Raw genomic sequence first — 19,183 nt, 5'->3', positions numbered from 1 at the left:
TCCAATTCGTCGTTTCTTCTTCTTCTTTTCCTCCTCCTCCTCCTCCTCTAAATATTGCTCCTTTTTGCTAACACACCCGCCTGCTCCATCTCTGCCGGCGATCCCGATGCCAATAGCATTTTCCCCATTTTGCTCAAAAGGAAAGAAAAGAAAATAGTCAAAGTCCAGTCCTCAGATTCCCTGATTCAAAAACTTCAACAACTTGATTCCAATAAATAGATCAGAATGGCGAAGAAGGCAAAGAAGTAATTATTGAAGAAGTATTGAACGACAAATAGAAGGAGATGATAAAACTGATGAATCAGGAGAAGTGGATGATGATGATGTTGTTGTTGATGATGATGACCAAGAAGAAGTTATTTTAAAAATTATTTACAAAAAGTTAGTGATTATAAATGAGCATTTGACAGCACCTTCACAGTTAGCAGCTCCAAGTGCTCCACCTCTATCTTTCTACTCCTCCTTCTTCGTTGTCTCAAAATCTTGCCAGGCAAAAATAATAAGAGAAGGGAAATTGAAAATAAGACGCTTGCAGATTTAAAGTTGAAGTGAAATGAATTGAAATAGCCAAGGAACAATTTTTAGAAGAAAAATTGCATGAAGAAAATAAAATGAGCAGAAGAAGATGAGAAGGATTAACGGCTAAAATTCGCTCCTGTTCTAATTGAACTCTTCTCTTTGCCTGTCCCAATGATTGAAATCTTCTTTTCCCCAATCTCAACTGTTGTTGCCTCACTCACATGATTCCCTTCCAGCAGCGTGACTGTCAAGCTAATCTGCACCTCACACATCTCAAACGCTTTCTTCACTGTCAGACACGGATATGTTGTATTTGCCCCACAAAGTGGAGTAGTATCATTCCCATTCACAGAAACATATATCGTCTTGTCCTTCAGCCAATCCTTCTTTTCCGTGTGCTGATAAGACCAAACACTTGCATTTGCATAATTGTATGCATAGCACACTCTCTTGTCATCTGTGTTTGTGGTGTAGCATTCTTTGAACGGATTGTCTGAAGATAAAAAGACACTGTAGTAATCATTATACATAACGTCATGACCGTAAGAGGGGTTGTTATAACATTTGCACTCGTGGAAGAAAAGGAAATAACAATAGATTCCATCATCAGGTGCTGTTGGCCTGTTTGGATACAATCTCATTCCTCCGCCCTCTTGCCGTGCTGAACATGAGATAAACTGCATGCTCCTCATTTTGAATGCAACTGGAACAGCAGCACAATACATACCTCCGCCGTAATAATTTGTAACCGAGCACGAAGTGAAACTGCAGTCAAACACACACGCACTCTCCCCTTCTCCATTTTCTGTTGGGATGCATCCTGTTCCTGAAACATTAAAATTGTTAAGATTAAGACCACCTCCATAGCTATTTGCTTTGCAATTCTGGAATTCACAATCGCTGATCAGAACACATGATGAAATCGTATAAATAAGCATTCCACCCCCATAATGATTCTGAGCTGTGCATGCATTAAATGAGTTGTTCTCTATTTTAACTTCTTTTATGCTTGCGCACATTATTCCCCCTCCACGACTGTATGCAAAACAATTATTAAATATACAATGGGAAACAGACACAGAGGCAGATGATAAACCATTCACACAGATTGCCCCTCCGCTCGATTCTCCATCCGTCCATGAATCACTGCTTCCTGTTGTTTTCGATCCGTTCCACTCGCACCAAGTGAATGTATTCGGTCCATTGTCAGTAATGTTTTGCCTCCCTGGATTCAACTTTCCATCTGAAGTTCCTTCACATACAACGTTTCTTGTCCGGCAGCATCCAATGAATGAGGTGTTTGAAGCTGTCAAAGAGGCCAAGGGGTTGTTGAGGGAATGAACAATCCCGCTATCATAAACGTCACAAACTGATGAGAATGAGCAGCTGTTCATCATACACGTGGTTTGGGTTGACGTAGTTGTTGAAGGCAAGCATGCATCATTTGCTGTTGAAATGTTGAAAAATGACAGGTGAGAGAGGGATACAAGGGGTATGGAAGGTGATGAAAGAAATGCTGTTGAAGATGAGATAAGAGATTCGCATGTCGAAACGCTTCCATCTTCACCTCCTTATCTTCTCCTTGCTCTTGGAGTCATGTCGCAAAATATCTCAAGAAGCTCATATCCCATTGTCTTGCCTCTTCCACTTCTTTTGATTACATGCTCTCTTTAAATATCTTTTTCTCCGCTTTTCTCCTTTTGCCTTCTTTCCATATTCCATTCGCATTCTTCGCTTTTGAATGTTAGCACAAAAGTCCCTGTTATGATTAAACAATTAAGAAAAAATATTAAAAATACATAAAATTGTTATTAAAAATATCACAAATCAGTACCATTTTCTTTTTGCAATCTGCTTCCTTTTCTTCATCTTCATTTCCTTCTTGACTTCCTGTCACATTTCTTCTTCAGCCATTTCTTCAATTTTCCGATTATTCTTTTCCGTCGCTTCGCCTTCTTCTTTTTCAAAATTTAACATAAATCTTCAAAGGTCTCCTCTTCCATTCATTTCATTTAAAACCTCTGGCTTATTCATCTATATTCTCAAAAAAATTGTCATTGCCTGATTTCTGAAAAGCATCCAGCATGCTCTTTCCCCCATGTTCATTCATTCCCTGAAAATGTCCTTCCATAAATCTTAATCCCTCAAAAAAAAAATAAAATGTTTGAAAAATTGGAGGAAAAAAATAATACAAAACAAACTCTGAAATATATTTATCGCCAATCTTCACACACTTTCTTCTTCTTCTTCGAGTGCCTCTCAAAATATTGTTCTTTTCTGCCAACAACATCCAGCTGATCTGTCTCCGCTGCCAATCTCAACATCAATGAAAGTGATTCTGTTCTGCTTCCAAAAATTTGCTTATTTCCAATTCTTGGCGCTGATTCCACTCGAATAACACATAAATAATAAAAATCCATTAAAATGATTTGGTGAAGAAGAAGAAGATAATGACCAAGAAGGGATAAAATTGACATATAATTTCAATTTCCGAAAAGGAGCATACAAAAACAATGATGGTGAAGAAGATGATGAAGAAATATAAAAATTAGTTGCATTCGATGAAGAATAAATATTTGCAGAAGGTGATGAAGGTGATGAAGGTGATAATCAAAAGTGAAGAGAAAAATACACGATTTCATATCATTTGGAGGTGCATATGGAAACACGATTGCGATGTTGGTGATGAAAACAATAAGGCTGAAGAAGAAAGGGGAGAATAGACGGAATAGTTGAAGAAGACAATGAAGACGATGAAGAGGATGAATAAGATGTTAAGGAAATTTCATATGAAAGATAATTTTCTGTTGGAAGATATCCTCAACATAACAATCTCGTTCTCTGCTCCAGTTGCAAATACTTCGATGGCACAATGCCTAATGCGATAGCAAAATGACTCAAATCCATTTTGCCTATCATTTGCCTCCAGCTGCTTGCATCACGCCAAATTGTCTGTATTTCTCGGATTTTCGCCCCTCAACCCAAGCAATCAAGTGCCATTCTACCCCTTTCACCTCGTTCCATAAAATCAATGTCTTGCCCTTCTTCTCCAAAGAAAGGCACCTTGTTCTGCTCCAATTGCCTCCAATGTCCTGTTTCAGTCACTTGTCCCAATCTCTTCAACAAAATTTTTTGAAAATGTCCCCGCCATCTTCAAATGGTGCTCCCATTTCATAGAGATTGGCTGTTCTTCCTTTTTGCCTTGGATGTCTTCCAACCCCGTTCATTTCCGCTCCATCAAAATTCATTTTTCATCGCATTTCGAAACATCGCGCATGTTGAGTCCATTATAAGTCACATAAACATTTGTAACAAAATACATTCAGGCTCTAATATATTTGTAAGGTAACATTTGTCTCGCTTCCTCGTTGTTCTGCTCTGCATAGAATAAATTGTCCATTTTATATAAGTTGTCTGAATCACGACTTTGGAGAGGATACGGATGGAAATATCTTCACAACATATAGCACAATGTAAAATACATACATTGAAAATTCTTCATTTCCATCGAAAATATTGTTGCTTCACAGTTCTCCATCAATCAATATGAACAATTTCATCTTCCATTAAACAGATATTGTTTTTGTAATACCCAACCTTTTCACTGGAAATATTTCACTTAGTCAACCTGTCTTTGTTTTAGCTTCGGAATCTGACCCCGTTGACAGTTTCTGAGCATTTGGCAAAACTTGATCATTTTCCATAACGAATAAGGGCCACAAAAGAAAAGAAAGTCCTACTCGATGCATTGTGGCTGAATGGACATATAAAGGCAATGTGATTAAAAAAATATGTATTTCTGGTGTGGGGTGATGGAGCTGAGCTTTTGGAGGGGCAGGGTTACGAAGGGGAAAGGAGCGATAAAAGGATGTTTTTTGTGGAAAAGAGGTGTTTTCGTGAGATTTCAGAGGCAAAATGGATGTGTGGCGGATAGATAGGGATGAGATTTAGAGGGGTTGTTTTTGAGATTTTTATCATTGGGAAGGTGTTGAGGCAGTGTTTATTATTTGAGAAAAGGAATTTGTTGTTGAGAAGGTGGGATAAGATGGAAAACAAGAAGGGCCGAAAATGAGTGGAGTGAATGGAATATATTTATTGGAGGAGAGGACGAGAAATGGAGAGATATGTGGAGGAGGTGTTATTTATTTTCAAATGCAGGGAGAGAGAGGAGGGCTCATATGAGGCGGAACAAGAAGAAAAATTTTTGTGAGTGCGTGTATAATTAGAGAGGGAAGCGGGGTTGAAGGGGAAAAAAAAGTGAGAGATATTTTTTTAATCTTTTTTAATTTTTTATTGAAAGGACCGTTTGGCCGCGCCTCTCATTTGCAGGACAAGTGTTGGAGGCGGATGCGGAGGAAGACGGGAAGAAGGAACATCAGCGCTGGCACTTTGCATTGGAGGTGTGGAGACAGAGGAAGATGAGGAGCTGACTATGGGAGGTGTTTTGCAATGGAAAGAGACAGAAAAAGGATGGAGATATTTATATTTTTTTGGTTGGAAGAAGGGGAATGGGAGATGGGGAGACAGGGACTGTGATATTTGGCGTGGTGGTATTGTTGTTGTTTTGGGGGGAAATGGAGAGAAGAAGAAGAGGTTTTGCGAAAAGAGATGGGAAGGGGTTATTCAGATGGAATCTTCTTCTTTACCAGTTTTTTATGGAATGGAGTTTGTGGAGGTTATTTGAGTGGAAGAAGAATAGAGGGTTGTGGTTTGATTAATATTTATTTGAGGAAGCAGAAAAGAAGCGAAGGCGGGAAAGATGGGCTTTGTTGGCAGAACGGAGAAATATTTAGAAAAGTAGAAAGAAAAAAGTCGCGAAGGGGGGTTGCTATAAAAGGCATGAATATATATTTTTTTATTACGATTTTTCATATATTATTTTTGTTGAAATCAGGGTTTTTGCAAAGATATTTTATGCAAATGAATGAACATGGAATATGGAAAGAGAGGATTAAAAATGCATAAAAGAAGTCTGGATGAAATAAATGAAGGGGCGCATAGAGGAGTGAGCTGGAGGAGAAATGCGAAATGAAATGAAAGAAAGATAATTTTGAAGGTTTTGGAAGGAGTGCTGGACAAATGTGGTTGAAAGCAAAAAGAGAGAATGGGAAAATGATGAAAAGACAAAAAACATGCACAAATAATTGAGAAGAAGAAAAGAAAGTGTGCCTAACAAAGAAGAAAAAGAAAGAGAAAGGAATTTTAGAGAAAACTTGATGTGAGAGGCTTTTATGAGGAAATAATTCAAAAATTTGGAGAAAGTTCTAAAAAGAAGATGGAAATATACCTCGGAATATTAATCAAAATAAAAGGCTTGAAGATAGAGGTCACACTCCGCGTCTATTTCAGAAGGGTTTGTTTTTGCGGGAGATAACGGAAGGGACGAGGAAGCGAGGAATGCGGTGATTCTTTGACAAAAGTTGGCAAGATTGAAGGATAAAAAAGGTATGATATTTTTATTAATTATATTATTTGACTATTTTTTATATGATTTATTGTTTTTTCTTTCTATTTGTTTGAACAAAATTGTTTTTGCTTGCGTTTTCTAAAACAGCGAGGAAAAGCAGAATAAGATCAGACGATAGAAAGTGAAGGGCAATGAGCAGAATCAGCGTGGGAAAGAGCTTTATAGGATCATTAATAATAAAAAGGCATTGGCAGTGAAGGTTCTTTTACACATTTTTTAAACAAGATACTTTATATGAGCAGCGAAAAAGGAAGGAAAAGAGTTTTAGGGGTATTGGAATTATGATGAAAATAATATTGAGAGGGGTTGGGAGAGGAAGGGATGAAGGAGGACAACGAGGTGGTGAAGAAAGAGGTGGAAAAGGAAGAGGAGAAGAAAGAGAAGAAGAAAGTGAAGGAGGTGGGAGTGTGTTTGTGTGTGAGTCGAATTTCTCATCTTTTTGTGTGTCTTCAGCCCCGTTTCTGGCACCTCCTCTGACACGCCTTGTGACACTCACCCGACTGACCTTCTTCAACATCTCCACAAATCCACCAAAAATAACACATCTGGATGAAGGGCCGAGCCAAAGAGTGTTTCTGATGAGTGGATGTGAATTTGTGTTGGTATGGGATGTGTATGATGGGGGCATTGTCCCTCGCTCAACAGCCCTTCATCGTCATTGGCTGCCTCGAACACCTCGTTTGTCAGGTGCTATCGCACTCAGAATGTTGAAGTCAATGGGAGTGAAGGGAATCCATCGAAACCAGCGAGACAGCAGATAGCAGACAATGGGGCGAATTCGTTCACTTGGTGTGTGTGGAATGGGTCAAATACAACTGGAACAAACTCTGGTTATTCTTATGGAGATTCAAATGGCGGAGCGATTTACATGTATAACAAGGCATCAGGAACACTTTCAGTGAAGTTTTGTTCGTTCAATGATTGTTATGCGCATTATGATGGCGGAGGAATATTGTGTGTTTCAATCAATTCTATCAAGATTGAGAACAACTCGTTCAATGCTTGTACAGCAAAAAATTGGGCTGGAGGAGGATTGTATGCTAATTCGATTTCGTCATGTGTCAGGATCAGCGGTTGCGAATTCAAGAGTTGCAAAGCGAAAAATTATGGAGGAGGTTTATGTCTCGATTCTTTTAATGTTTCTGGAACCAATTGTATTGGAACAGAAAGTGGGAAAGGGGAGAGCGCTTGTGTGTTTGAGTGTTTCTTCGCTTCGTGCTCTCTTACAAATTCTTATGGCGGAGGGATGTATTGTTATGGTGTCCCATCTGCTTTCAAAATGAGGAGCCTCCAATTTATTTCTTGCTCAGCAGTGTCATATGGTGGAGGATTTTGGTTTAATCCAAGCCAATCAACAGCTCCAGGCAACAAGCTTTATTGCTATTTCTTCTTCTTCCACGATTGCAGTTGCAATGCCTCCACTCCATATGGACACGATGTAATGTATTACGATTATTACAATCTCTTCTCATCGAATAACCCATTCTGTGAATCGTATACAACGAATAGCGATGCAAACAGATTATGCTATGCTTATTATTCAGGCAGTTGGCAATATCAGCATACACAAAAGAAGGATTGGCTGAAGGAAGGGATGAAGGATCGGTATGTTGGGGTGAGCGGAGATGATACAAACAATCTGTGTGGGATGAGTGAGGCAGCGCCGTGCAAGACAGTGGGGCATGCAGTGGGGTCGAGCATGGCGCAGCTGAGCTCGACAATCACAGTGCTGGGTGGGAGGCATGTGAGCGAAGAGAAGACGATCAGTGTTGGGGGAAAGAAGATTTCTGTTTTGGGGAGAGGGAAGACGGTGAGTGTGATTGGGACAAGTGCGCTTTCTCCGCCTGCAACAACGCTGTTCAGCATATCTTCTGGCCAACTGGAGGTGGGGCATGTGGGGATCGATCACAACGCGACAAGAAGCTCATCGCCGAGTGTGTTTGTGGTGTCACTGGGGAGCGGGACGCTTTTGCTGGAGGATGTGGTGATCGACTCTTCGACATCAGGTGGGAATGGAATGACGAAGTGTGTGTTTGAAGTGGCACTGAGGCAGCTGAAAACGATTGATGTGGAGATAGAAAATATGAAAGTGAGCCAACTTCTGTTTGTCGAACCATCATCAGTAGGATTGGCATTGAGAGAATATTATTTATTGTTTATTTTGTTCTGACCGCATAACACATTGACTGAAGAGAGAGAGAAAATAGAAATTCTGAGATTAACTTTTTAATATCATTTTTAGTGAAATGAAATATGATGAAGTGTTATTTTGCATTGAGAATACGTATGCTTTACAAATTAGATTATTTTTTTATGAATATGATTTGTTGATAAAAATTTTGTGGATGAGTGAAAAGATGGAATAAATGAAAAAACACACAAAAAACAATGGTAAAATGATAAATTTTAAATGAATTCAAATATCTGTTTTTTTGACAAATTATTCCAAAAATGATTGTTATTTGAACATTCTGATAAAAAAGTTTCAAAATATTTGAAAATAGAAACAAAAATCGAAAATGCTTTAATTATCAAGAAAATTGTATTTATCAATAATCATGATTTATCATTCACTTTAGATTGCAATGATAATAAAATTATCATAGATTTATATATGAGTTGCTTCAGTCTTCTGATGATTGTGAATCATGAACACCACAGATAATCTTGTTTCAATGAGTATATTATTGTGAAGGTATTGAATATATTCAAACTCTGAAAAATATATTATTTTCATTTTTTATAAAAAAAATAATTTAAAAGATAAGAGAAGAAATTGTGTCAAATCATTTACAGGGATCTGTATTGTTTTCAAAAATTAATTCAAATAGACATTTGTTCATAAATGGGTGATTATTCTTGAAATCAAACAATATTTCTGGGAGTGAATTATTTCCTTTCTCACTTTTCAATGAAGTTATTTGTGTTGAATTGAAATTGACACAGAGAATGGTGATGAACAATAAATGTGATGTTTTTTCATTTTTGAAAGTCATTTGATGTTGTTTTCCAACAATCATCAAAAATCTGAATTTATTGACAGAACGTGTCTGATCTCAAAAAAATGGATTAGCCTTGAATAGCATAATCCTCAAGCCAATGAATCATTGTTGGAATGGTATCAACAATTTATCCTTAGAAAAAGACATTTCATCTTGAAACACTCAGCTCTTGCTCGTTTCTCAATGATCGTTTGTTGTTGAGTCTTTTCATCTCAAACAAATGTTTTGACATATTTTTCTTCTTTATTCCTATTTCTTATTTTCAGATGTCTCAACTTTTGTTGAAAAAGTGGAAAATTGAGAAAAAATTGGAATGACAAACTGAAGAGGAAAGGGGGATGGGTATTATTCTTTTTGAAAAGAAACAAATATTCATTTCAATAAAAGAGAATGTGAAATGAAATCATTCTTTGATGTGGAAAAATAGAATATTTTTGCTGATTAATCGTGATATTTGAAAATTTTGGAACAAAAAAGATAAACAAAATCACAAAAATCATTTCAGAAATTAAAATGAATATTTGTTTCTTTTCAAAAAGAATAATACCCATCCCCCTTTCCTTTTCAGTTTGTCATTCCAATTTTTTCTCAATTTTCCACTTTTTCAACAAAAGTTGAGACATCTGAAAATAAGAAATAGGAATAAAGAAGAAAAATATGTCAAAACATTTGTTTGAGATGAAAAGACTCAACAACAAACGATCATTGAGAAACGAGCAAGAGCTGAGTGTTTCAAGATGAAATGTCTTTTTCTAAGGATAAATTGTTGATACCATTCCAACAATGATTCATTGGCTTGAGGATTATGCTATTCAAGGCTAATCCATTTTTTTGAGATCAGACACGTTCTGTCAATAAATTCAGATTTTTGATGATTGTTGGAAAACAACATCAAATGACTTTCAAAAATGAAAAAACATCACATTTATTGTTCATCACCATTCTCTGTGTCAATTTCAATTCAACACAAATAACTTCATTGAAAAGTGAGAAAGGAAATAATTCACTCCCAGAAATATTGTTTGATTTCAAGAATAATCACCCATTTATGAACAAATGTCTATTTGAATTAATTTTTGAAAACAATACAGATCCCTGTAAATGATTTGACACAATTTCTTCTCTTATCTTTTAAATTATTTTTTTTATAAAAAATGAAAATAATATATTTTTCAGAGTTTGAATATATTCAATACCTTCACAATAATATACTCATTGAAACAAGATTATCTGTGGTGTTCATGATTCACAATCATCAGAAGACTGAAGCAACTCATATATAAATCTATGATAATTTTATTATCATTGCAATCTAAAGTGAATGATAAATCATGATTATTGATAAATACAATTTTCTTGATAATTAAAGCATTTTCGATTTTTGTTTCTATTTTCAAATATTTTGAAACTTTTTTATCAGAATGTTCAAATAACAATCATTTTTGGAATAATTTGTCAAAAACAGATATTTGAATTCATTTAAAATTTATCATTTTACCATTGTTTTTTGTGTGTTTTTTCATTTATTCCATCTTTTCACTCATCCACAAAATTTTTATCAACAAATCATATTCATAAAAAATAATCTAATTTGTAAAGCATACGTATTCTCAATGCAAAATAACACTTCATCATATTTCATTTCACTAAAAATGATATTAAAAAGTTAATCTCAGAATTTCTATTTTCTCTCTCTCTTCAGTCAATGTGTTATGCGGTCAGAACAAAATAAACAATAAATAATATTCTCTCAATGCCAATCCTACTGATGATGGTTCGACAAACAGAAGTTGGCTCACTTTCATATTTTCTATCTCCACATCAATCGTTTTCAGCTGCCTCAGTGCCACTTCAAACACACACTTCGTCATTCCATTCCCACCTGATGTCGAAGAGTCGATCACCACATCCTCCAGCAAAAGCGTCCCGCTCCCCAGTGACACCACAAACACACTCGGCGATGAGCTTCTTGTCGCGTTGTGATCGATCCCCACATGCCCCACCTCCAGTTGGCCAGAAGATATGCTGAACAGCGTTGTTGCAGGCGGAGAAAGCGCACTTGTCCCAATCACACTCACCGTCTTCCCTCTCCCCAAAACAGAAATCTTCTTTCCCCCAACACTGATCGTCTTCTCTTCGCTCACATGCCTCCCACCCAGCACTGTGATTGTCGAGCTCAGCTGCGCCATGCTCGACCCCACTGCATGCCCCACTGTCTTGCACGGCGCTGCCTCACTCATCCCACACAGATTGTTTGTATCATCTCCGCTCACCCCAACATACCGATCCTTCATCCCTTCCTTCAGCCAATCCTTCTTTTGTGTATGCTGATATTGCCAACTGCCTGAATAATAAGCATAGCATAATCTGTTTGCATCGCTATTCGTTGTATACGATTCACAGAATGGGTTATTCGATGAGAAGAGATTGTAATAATCGTAATACATTACATCGTGTCCATATGGAGTGGAGGCATTGCAACTGCAATCGTGGAAGAAGAAGAAATAGCAATAAAGCTTGTTGCCTGGAGCTGTTGATTGGCTTGGATTAAACCAAAATCCTCCACCATATGACACTGCTGAGCAAGAAATAAATTGGAGGCTCCTCATTTTGAAAGCAGATGGGACACCATAACAATACATCCCTCCGCCATAAGAATTTGTAAGAGAGCACGAAGCGAAGAAACACTCAAACACACAAGCGCTCTCCCCTTTCCCACTTTCTGTTCCAATACAATTGGTTCCAGAAACATTAAAAGAATCGAGACATAAACCTCCTCCATAATTTTTCGCTTTGCAACTCTTGAATTCGCAACCGCTGATCCTGACACATGACGAAATCGAATTAGCATACAATCCTCCTCCAGCCCAATTTTTTGCTGTACAAGCATTGAACGAGTTGTTCTCAATCTTGATAGAATTGATTGAAACACACAATATTCCTCCGCCATCATAATGCGCATAACAATCATTGAACGAACAAAACTTCACTGAAAGTGTTCCTGATGCCTTGTTATACATGTAAATCGCTCCGCCATTTGAATCTCCATAAGAATAACCAGAGTTTGTTCCAGTTGTATTTGACCCATTCCACACACACCAAGTGAACGAATTCGCCCCATTGTCTGCTATCTGCTGTCTCGCTGGTTTCGATGGATTCCCTTCACTCCCATTGACTTCAACATTCTGAGTGCGATAGCACCTGACAAACGAGGTGTTCGAGGCAGCCAATGACGATGAAGGGCTGTTGAGCGAGGGGACAATGCCCCCATCATACACATCCCATACCAACACAAATTCACATCCACTCATCAGAAACACTCTTTGGCTCGGCCCTTCATCCAGATGTGTTATTTTTGGTGGATTTGTGGAGATGTTGAAGAAGGTCAGTCGGGTGAGTGTCACAAGGCGTGTCAGAGGAGGTGCCAGAAACGGGGCTGAAGACACACAAAAAGATGAGAAATTCGACTCACACACAAACACACTCCCACCTCCTTCACTTTCTTCTTCTCTTTCTTCTCCTCTTCCTTTTCCACCTCTTTCTTCACCACCTCGTTGTCCTCCTTCATCCCTTCCTCTCCCAACCCCTCTCAATATTATTTTCATCATAATTCCAATACCCCTAAAACTCTTTTCCTTCCTTTTTCGCTGCTCATATAAAGTATCTTGTTTAAAAAATGTGTAAAAGAACCTTCACTGCCAATGCCTTTTTATTATTAATGATCCTATAAAGCTCTTTCCCACGCTGATTCTGCTCATTGCCCTTCACTTTCTATCGTCTGATCTTATTCTGCTTTTCCTCGCTGTTTTAGAAAACGCAAGCAAAAACAATTTTGTTCAAACAAATAGAAAGAAAAAACAATAAATCATATAAAAAATAGTCAAATAATATAATTAATAAAAATATCATACCTTTTTTATCCTTCAATCTTGCCAACTTTTGTCAAAGAATCACCGCATTCCTCGCTTCCTCGTCCCTTCCGTTATCTCCCGCAAAAACAAACCCTTCTGAAATAGACGCGGAGTGTGACCTCTATCTTCAAGCCTTTTATTTTGATTAATATTCCGAGGTATATTTCCATCTTCTTTTTAGAACTTTCTCCAAATTTTTGAATTATTTCCTCATAAAAGCCTCTCACATCAAGTTTTCTCTAAAATTCCTTTCTCTTTCTTTTTCTTCTTTGTTAGGCACACTTTCTTTTCTTCTTCTCAATTATTTGTGCATGTTTTTTGTCTTTTCATCATTTTCCCATTCTCTCTTTTTGCTTTCAACCACATTTGTCCAGCACTCCTTCCAAAACCTTCAAAATTATCTTTCTTTCATTTCATTTCGCATTTCTCCTCCAGCTCACTCCTCTATGCGCCCCTTCATTTATTTCATCCAGACTTCTTTTATGCATTTTTAATCCTCTCTTTCCATATTCCATGTTCATTCATTTGCATAAAATATCTTTGCAAAAACCCTGATTTCAACAAAAATAATATATGAAAAATCGTAATAAAAAAATATATATTCATGCCTTTTATAGCAACCCCCCTTCGCGACTTTTTTCTTTCTACTTTTCTAAATATTTCTCCGTTCTGCCAACAAAGCCCATCTTTCCCGCCTTCGCTTCTTTTCTGCTTCCTCAAATAAATATTAATCAAACCACAACCCTCTATTCTTCTTCCACTCAAATAACCTCCACAAACTCCATTCCATAAAAAACTGGTAAAGAAGAAGATTCCATCTGAATAACCCCTTCCCATCTCTTTTCGCAAAACCTCTTCTTCTTCTCTCCATTTCCCCCCAAAACAACAACAATACCACCACGCCAAATATCACAGTCCCTGTCTCCCCATCTCCCATTCCCCTTCTTCCAACCAAAAAAATATAAATATCTCCATCCTTTTTCTGTCTCTTTCCATTGCAAAACACCTCCCATAGTCAGCTCCTCATCTTCCTCTGTCTCCACACCTCCAATGCAAAGTGCCAGCGCTGATGTTCCTTCTTCCCGTCTTCCTCCGCATCCGCCTCCAACACTTGTCCTGCAAATGAGAGGCGCGGCCAAACGGTCCTTTCAATAAAAAATTAAAAAAGATTAAAAAAATATCTCTCACTTTTTTTTCCCCTTCAACCCCGCTTCCCTCTCTAATTATACACGCACTCACAAAAATTTTTCTTCTTGTTCCGCCTCATATGAGCCCTCCTCTCTCTCCCTGCATTTGAAAATAAATAACACCTCCTCCACATATCTCTCCATTTCTCGTCCTCTCCTCCAATAAATATATTCCATTCACTCCACTCATTTTCGGCCCTTCTTGTTTTCCATCTTATCCCACCTTCTCAACAACAAATTCCTTTTCTCAAATAATAAACACTGCCTCAACACCTTCCCAATGATAAAAATCTCAAAAACAACCCCTCTAAATCTCATCCCTATCTATCCGCCACACATCCATTTTGCCTCTGAAATCTCACGAAAACACCTCTTTTCCACAAAAAACATCCTTTTATCGCTCCTTTCCCCTTCGTAACCCTGCCCCTCCAAAAGCTCAGCTCCATCACCCCACACCAGAAATACATATTTTTTTAATCACATTGCCTTTATATGTCCATTCAGCCACAATGCATCGAGTAGGACTTTCTTTTCTTTTGTGGCCCTTATTCGTTATGGAAAATGATCAAGTTTTGCCAAATGCTCAGAAACTGTCAACGGGGTCAGATTCCGAAGCTAAAACAAAGACAGGTTGACTAAGTGAAATATTTCCAGTGAAAAGGTTGGGTATTACAAAAACAATATCTGTTTAATGGAAGATGAAATTGTTCATATTGATTGATGGAGAACTGTGAAGCAACAATATTTTCGATGGAAATGAAGAATTTTCAATGTATGTATTTTACATTGTGCTATATGTTGTGAAGATATTTCCATCCGTATCCTCTCCAAAGTCGTGATTCAGACAACTTATATAAAATGGACAATTTATTCTATGCAGAGCAGAACAACGAGGAAGCGAGACAAATGTTACCTTACAAATATATTAGAGCCTGAATGTATTTTGTTACAAATGTTTATGTGACTTATAATGGACTCAACATGCGCGATGTTTCGAAATGCGATGAAAAATGAATTTTGATGGAGCGGAAATGAACGGGGTTGGAAGACATCCAAGGCAAAAAGGAAGAACAGCCAATCTCTATGAAATGGGAGCACCATTTGAAGATGGCGGGGACATTTTCAAAAAATTTTGTTGAAGAGATTGGGACAAGTGACTGAAACAGGACATTGGAGGCAATTGGAGCAGAACAAGGTGCCTTTCTTTGGAGAAGAAGGGCAAGACATTGATTTTATGGAACGAGGTGAAAGGGGTAGAATGGCACTTGATTGCTTGGGTTGAGGGGCGAAAATCCGAGAAATACAGACAATTTGGCGTGATGCAAGCAGCTGGAGGCAAATGATAGGCAAAATGGATTTGAGTCATTTTGCTATCGCATTAGGCATTGTGCCATCGAAGTATTTGCAACTGGAGCAGAGAACGAGATTGTTATGTTGAGGATATCTTCCAACAGAAAATTATCTTTCATATGAAATTTCCTTAACATCTTATTCATCCTCTTCATCGTCTTCATTGTCTTCTTCAACTATTCCGTCTATTCTCCCCTTTCTTCTTCAGCCTTATTGTTTTCATCACCAACATCGCAATCGTGTTTCCATATGCACCTCCAAATGATATGAAATCGTGTATTTTTCTCTTCACTTTTGATTATCACCTTCATCACCTTCATCACCTTCTGCAAATATTTATTCTTCATCGAATGCAACTAATTTTTATATTTCTTCATCATCTTCTTCACCATCATTGTTTTTGTATGCTCCTTTTCGGAAATTGAAATTATATGTCAATTTTATCCCTTCTTGGTCATTATCTTCTTCTTCTTCACCAAATCATTTTAATGGATTTTTATTATTTATGTGTTATTCGAGTGGAATCAGCGCCAAGAATTGGAAATAAGCAAATTTTTGGAAGCAGAACAGAATCACTTTCATTGATGTTGAGATTGGCAGCGGAGACAGATCAGCTGGATGTTGTTGGCAGAAAAGAACAATATTTTGAGAGGCACTCGAAGAAGAAGAAGAAAGTGTGTGAAGATTGGCGATAAATATATTTCAGAGTTTGTTTTGTATTATTTTTTTCCTCCAATTTTTCAAACATTTTATTTTTTTTTTTGAGGGATTAAGATTTATGGAAGGACATTTTCAGGGAATGAATGAACATGGGGGAAAGAGCATGCTGGATGCTTTTCAGAAATCAGGCAATGACAATTTTTTTGAGAATATAGATGAATAAGCCAGAGGTTTTAAATGAAATGAATGGAAGAGGAGACCTTTGAAGATTTATGTTAAATTTTGAAAAAGAAGAAGGCGAAGCGACGGAAAAGAATAATCGGAAAATTGAAGAAATGGCTGAAGAAGAAATGTGACAGGAAGTCAAGAAGGAAATGAAGATGAAGAAAAGGAAGCAGATTGCAAAAAGAAAATGGTACTGATTTGTGATATTTTTAATAACAATTTTATGTATTTTTAATATTTTTTCTTAATTGTTTAATCATAACAGGGACTTTTGTGCTAACATTCAAAAGCGAAGAATGCGAATGGAATATGGAAAGAAGGCAAAAGGAGAAAAGCGGAGAAAAAGATATTTAAAGAGAGCATGTAATCAAAAGAAGTGGAAGAGGCAAGACAATGGGATATGAGCTTCTTGAGATATTTTGCGACATGACTCCAAGAGCAAGGAGAAGATAAGGAGGTGAAGATGGAAGCGTTTCGACATGCGAATCTCTTATCTCATCTTCAACAGCATTTCTTTCATCACCTTCCATACCCCTTGTATCCCTCTCTCACCTGTCATTTTTCAACATTTCAACAGCAAATGATGCATGCTTGCCTTCAACAACTACGTCAACCCAAACCACGTGTATGATGAACAGCTGCTCATTCTCATCAGTTTGTGACGTTTATGATAGCGGGATTGTTCATTCCCTCAACAACCCCTTGGCCTCTTTGACAGCTTCAAACACCTCATTCATTGGATGCTGCCGGACAAGAAACGTTGTATGTGAAGGAACTTCAGATGGAAAGTTGAATCCAGGGAGGCAAAACATTACTGACAATGGACCGAATACATTCACTTGGTGCGAGTGGAACGGATCGAAAACAACAGGAAGCAGTGATTCATGGACGGATGGAGAATCGAGCGGAGGGGCAATCTGTGTGAATGGTTTATCATCTGCCTCTGTGTCTGTTTCCCATTGTATATTTAATAATTGTTTTGCATACAGTCGTGGAGGGGGAATAATGTGCGCAAGCATAAAAGAAGTTAAAATAGAGAACAACTCATTTAATGCATGCACAGCTCAGAATCATTATGGGGGTGGAATGCTTATTTATACGATTTCATCATGTGTTCTGATCAGCGATTGTGAATTCCAGAATTGCAAAGCAAATAGCTATGGAGGTGGTCTTAATCTTAACAATTTTAATGTTTCAGGAACAGGATGCATCCCAACAGAAAATGGAGAAGGGGAGAGTGCGTGTGTGTTTGACTGCAGTTTCACTTCGTGCTCGGTTACAAATTATTACGGCGGAGGTATGTATTGTGCTGCTGTTCCAGTTGCATTCAAAATGAGGAGCATGCAGTTTATCTCATGTTCAGCACGGCAAGAGGGCGGAGGAATGAGATTGTATCCAAACAGGCCAACAGCACCTGATGATGGAATCTATTGTTATTTCCTTTTCTTCCACGAGTGCAAATGTTATAACAACCCCTCTTACGGTCATGACGTTATGTATAATGATTACTACAGTGTCTTTTTATCTTCAGACAATCCGTTCAAAGAATGCTACACCACAAACACAGATGACAAGAGAGTGTGCTATGCATACAATTATGCAAATGCAAGTGTTTGGTCTTATCAGCACACGGAAAAGAAGGATTGGCTGAAGGACAAGACGATATATGTTTCTGTGAATGGGAATGATACTACTCCACTTTGTGGGGCAAATACAACATATCCGTGTCTGACAGTGAAGAAAGCGTTTGAGATGTGTGAGGTGCAGATTAGCTTGACAGTCACGCTGCTGGAAGGGAATCATGTGAGTGAGGCAACAACAGTTGAGATTGGGGAAAAGAAGATTTCAATCATTGGGACAGGCAAAGAGAAGAGTTCAATTAGAACAGGAGCGAATTTTAGCCGTTAATCCTTCTCATCTTCTTCTGCTCATTTTATTTTCTTCATGCAATTTTTCTTCTAAAAATTGTTCCTTGGCTATTTCAATTCATTTCACTTCAACTTTAAATCTGCAAGCGTCTTATTTTCAATTTCCCTTCTCTTATTATTTTTGCCTGGCAAGATTTTGAGACAACGAAGAAGGAGGAGTAGAAAGATAGAGGTGGAGCACTTGGAGCTGCTAACTGTGAAGGTGCTGTCAAATGCTCATTTATAATCACTAACTTTTTTGTAAATAATTTTTAAAATAACTTCTTCTTGGTCATCATCATCAACAACAACATCATCATCATCCACTTCTCCTGATTCATCAGTTTTATCATCTCCTTCTATTTGTCGTTCAATACTTCTTCAATAATTACTTCTTTGCCTTCTTCGCCATTCTGATCTATTTATTGGAATCAAGTTGTTGAAGTTTTTTGAATCAGGGAATCTGAGGACTGGACTTTGACTATTTTCTTTTCTTTCCTTTTGAGCAAAATGGGGAAAATGCTATTGGCATCGGGATCGCCGGCAGAGATGGAGCAGGCGGGTGTGTTAGCAAAAAGGAGCAATATTTAGAGGAGGAGGAGGAGGAGGAAAAGAAGAAGAAGAAACGACGAATTGGAAAGAGTAAGCGAAAAAAAAATTGAATAAAAAGGTTTATTGTATGTTTTGTTTTATTTTGTTTTATTTTTTTCTTGCACAAAGGTTATGCCTTGATGCTTATTTTTCTGATTTTCATATATTTCATAAATGATTTTATTTCGTTCATTTTTCTTGTATATTTGTATTGTTGTGTACTTGGAATTTTTTTACGAATGCCAATTAAAGCGATGAAAGAAAATGGATTTTTGAAAACAAGCAGAAGATTGCAACAGAAGAAAAAGGGATACGGGGAAAGCAGACGATGAAGAAGGGGCAGAAAAGATGGAAAAAGGGATGC

At 37.5% G+C, this 19,183-nt stretch overlaps 5 protein-coding genes across 5 annotated transcripts; 2 read left to right on the top strand and 3 right to left on the bottom strand.

The window, feature by feature from the left end:
• Positions 1-635: 635 nt before the first annotated feature.
• Positions 636-2,394, bottom strand: MONOS_12100c2 (uncharacterized protein; the record flags this gene model as incomplete). The annotated part of the gene is made up of 3 exons (XM_067864693.1): positions 636-1,966; positions 2,181-2,278; positions 2,354-2,394. 3 exons carry the CDS (start codon positions 2,392-2,394, stop codon positions 636-638), a joined length of 1,470 nt encoding a protein of 489 aa, XP_067733166.1.
• Positions 2,395-4,434: 2,040 nt separating this feature from the next.
• Positions 4,435-5,203, top strand: MONOS_12101c2 (uncharacterized protein; the record flags this gene model as incomplete). The annotated part of the gene is made up of 2 exons (XM_067864695.1): positions 4,435-4,440; positions 4,820-5,203. The coding sequence occupies 2 exons, from the start codon at positions 4,435-4,437 to the stop codon at positions 5,201-5,203; spliced, it is 390 nt and encodes a 129-aa protein (XP_067733165.1).
• Positions 5,204-10,706: 5,503 nt separating this feature from the next.
• MONOS_12102 (uncharacterized protein) lies at positions 10,707-12,596 on the bottom strand (the record flags this gene model as incomplete). Its single annotated transcript, XM_067864696.1, has 1 exon — positions 10,707-12,596. The coding sequence occupies one exon, from the start codon at positions 12,594-12,596 to the stop codon at positions 10,707-10,709; it is 1,890 nt and encodes a 629-aa protein (XP_067733164.1).
• A 1,064-nt stretch (positions 12,597-13,660) lies between these two features.
• Positions 13,661-14,429, bottom strand: MONOS_12101c1 (uncharacterized protein; the record flags this gene model as incomplete). Its single annotated transcript, XM_067864694.1, has 2 exons — positions 13,661-14,044; positions 14,424-14,429. 2 exons carry the CDS (start codon positions 14,427-14,429, stop codon positions 13,661-13,663), a joined length of 390 nt encoding a protein of 129 aa, XP_067733163.1.
• A 2,041-nt stretch (positions 14,430-16,470) lies between these two features.
• Positions 16,471-18,884, top strand: MONOS_12100c1 (uncharacterized protein; the record flags this gene model as incomplete). Its single annotated transcript, XM_067864692.1, has 3 exons — positions 16,471-16,511; positions 16,587-16,684; positions 16,899-18,884. The coding sequence occupies 3 exons, from the start codon at positions 16,471-16,473 to the stop codon at positions 18,227-18,229; spliced, it is 1,470 nt and encodes a 489-aa protein (XP_067733162.1). The 3' UTR covers positions 18,230-18,884.
• Between the last annotated feature and the right edge of the window lie 299 nt (positions 18,885-19,183).

Source organism: Monocercomonoides exilis (assembly GCF_001643675.1).
Source record: "Monocercomonoides exilis strain PA203 chromosome Unknown scaffold8-1962414, whole genome shotgun sequence".
Taxonomy (NCBI): domain Eukaryota; phylum Preaxostyla; order Oxymonadida; family Polymastigidae; genus Monocercomonoides; species Monocercomonoides exilis.
The sequence above is the reverse complement of the archived record's forward strand: the minus strand, read 5'-3'. Positions and strand labels throughout refer to the sequence as shown.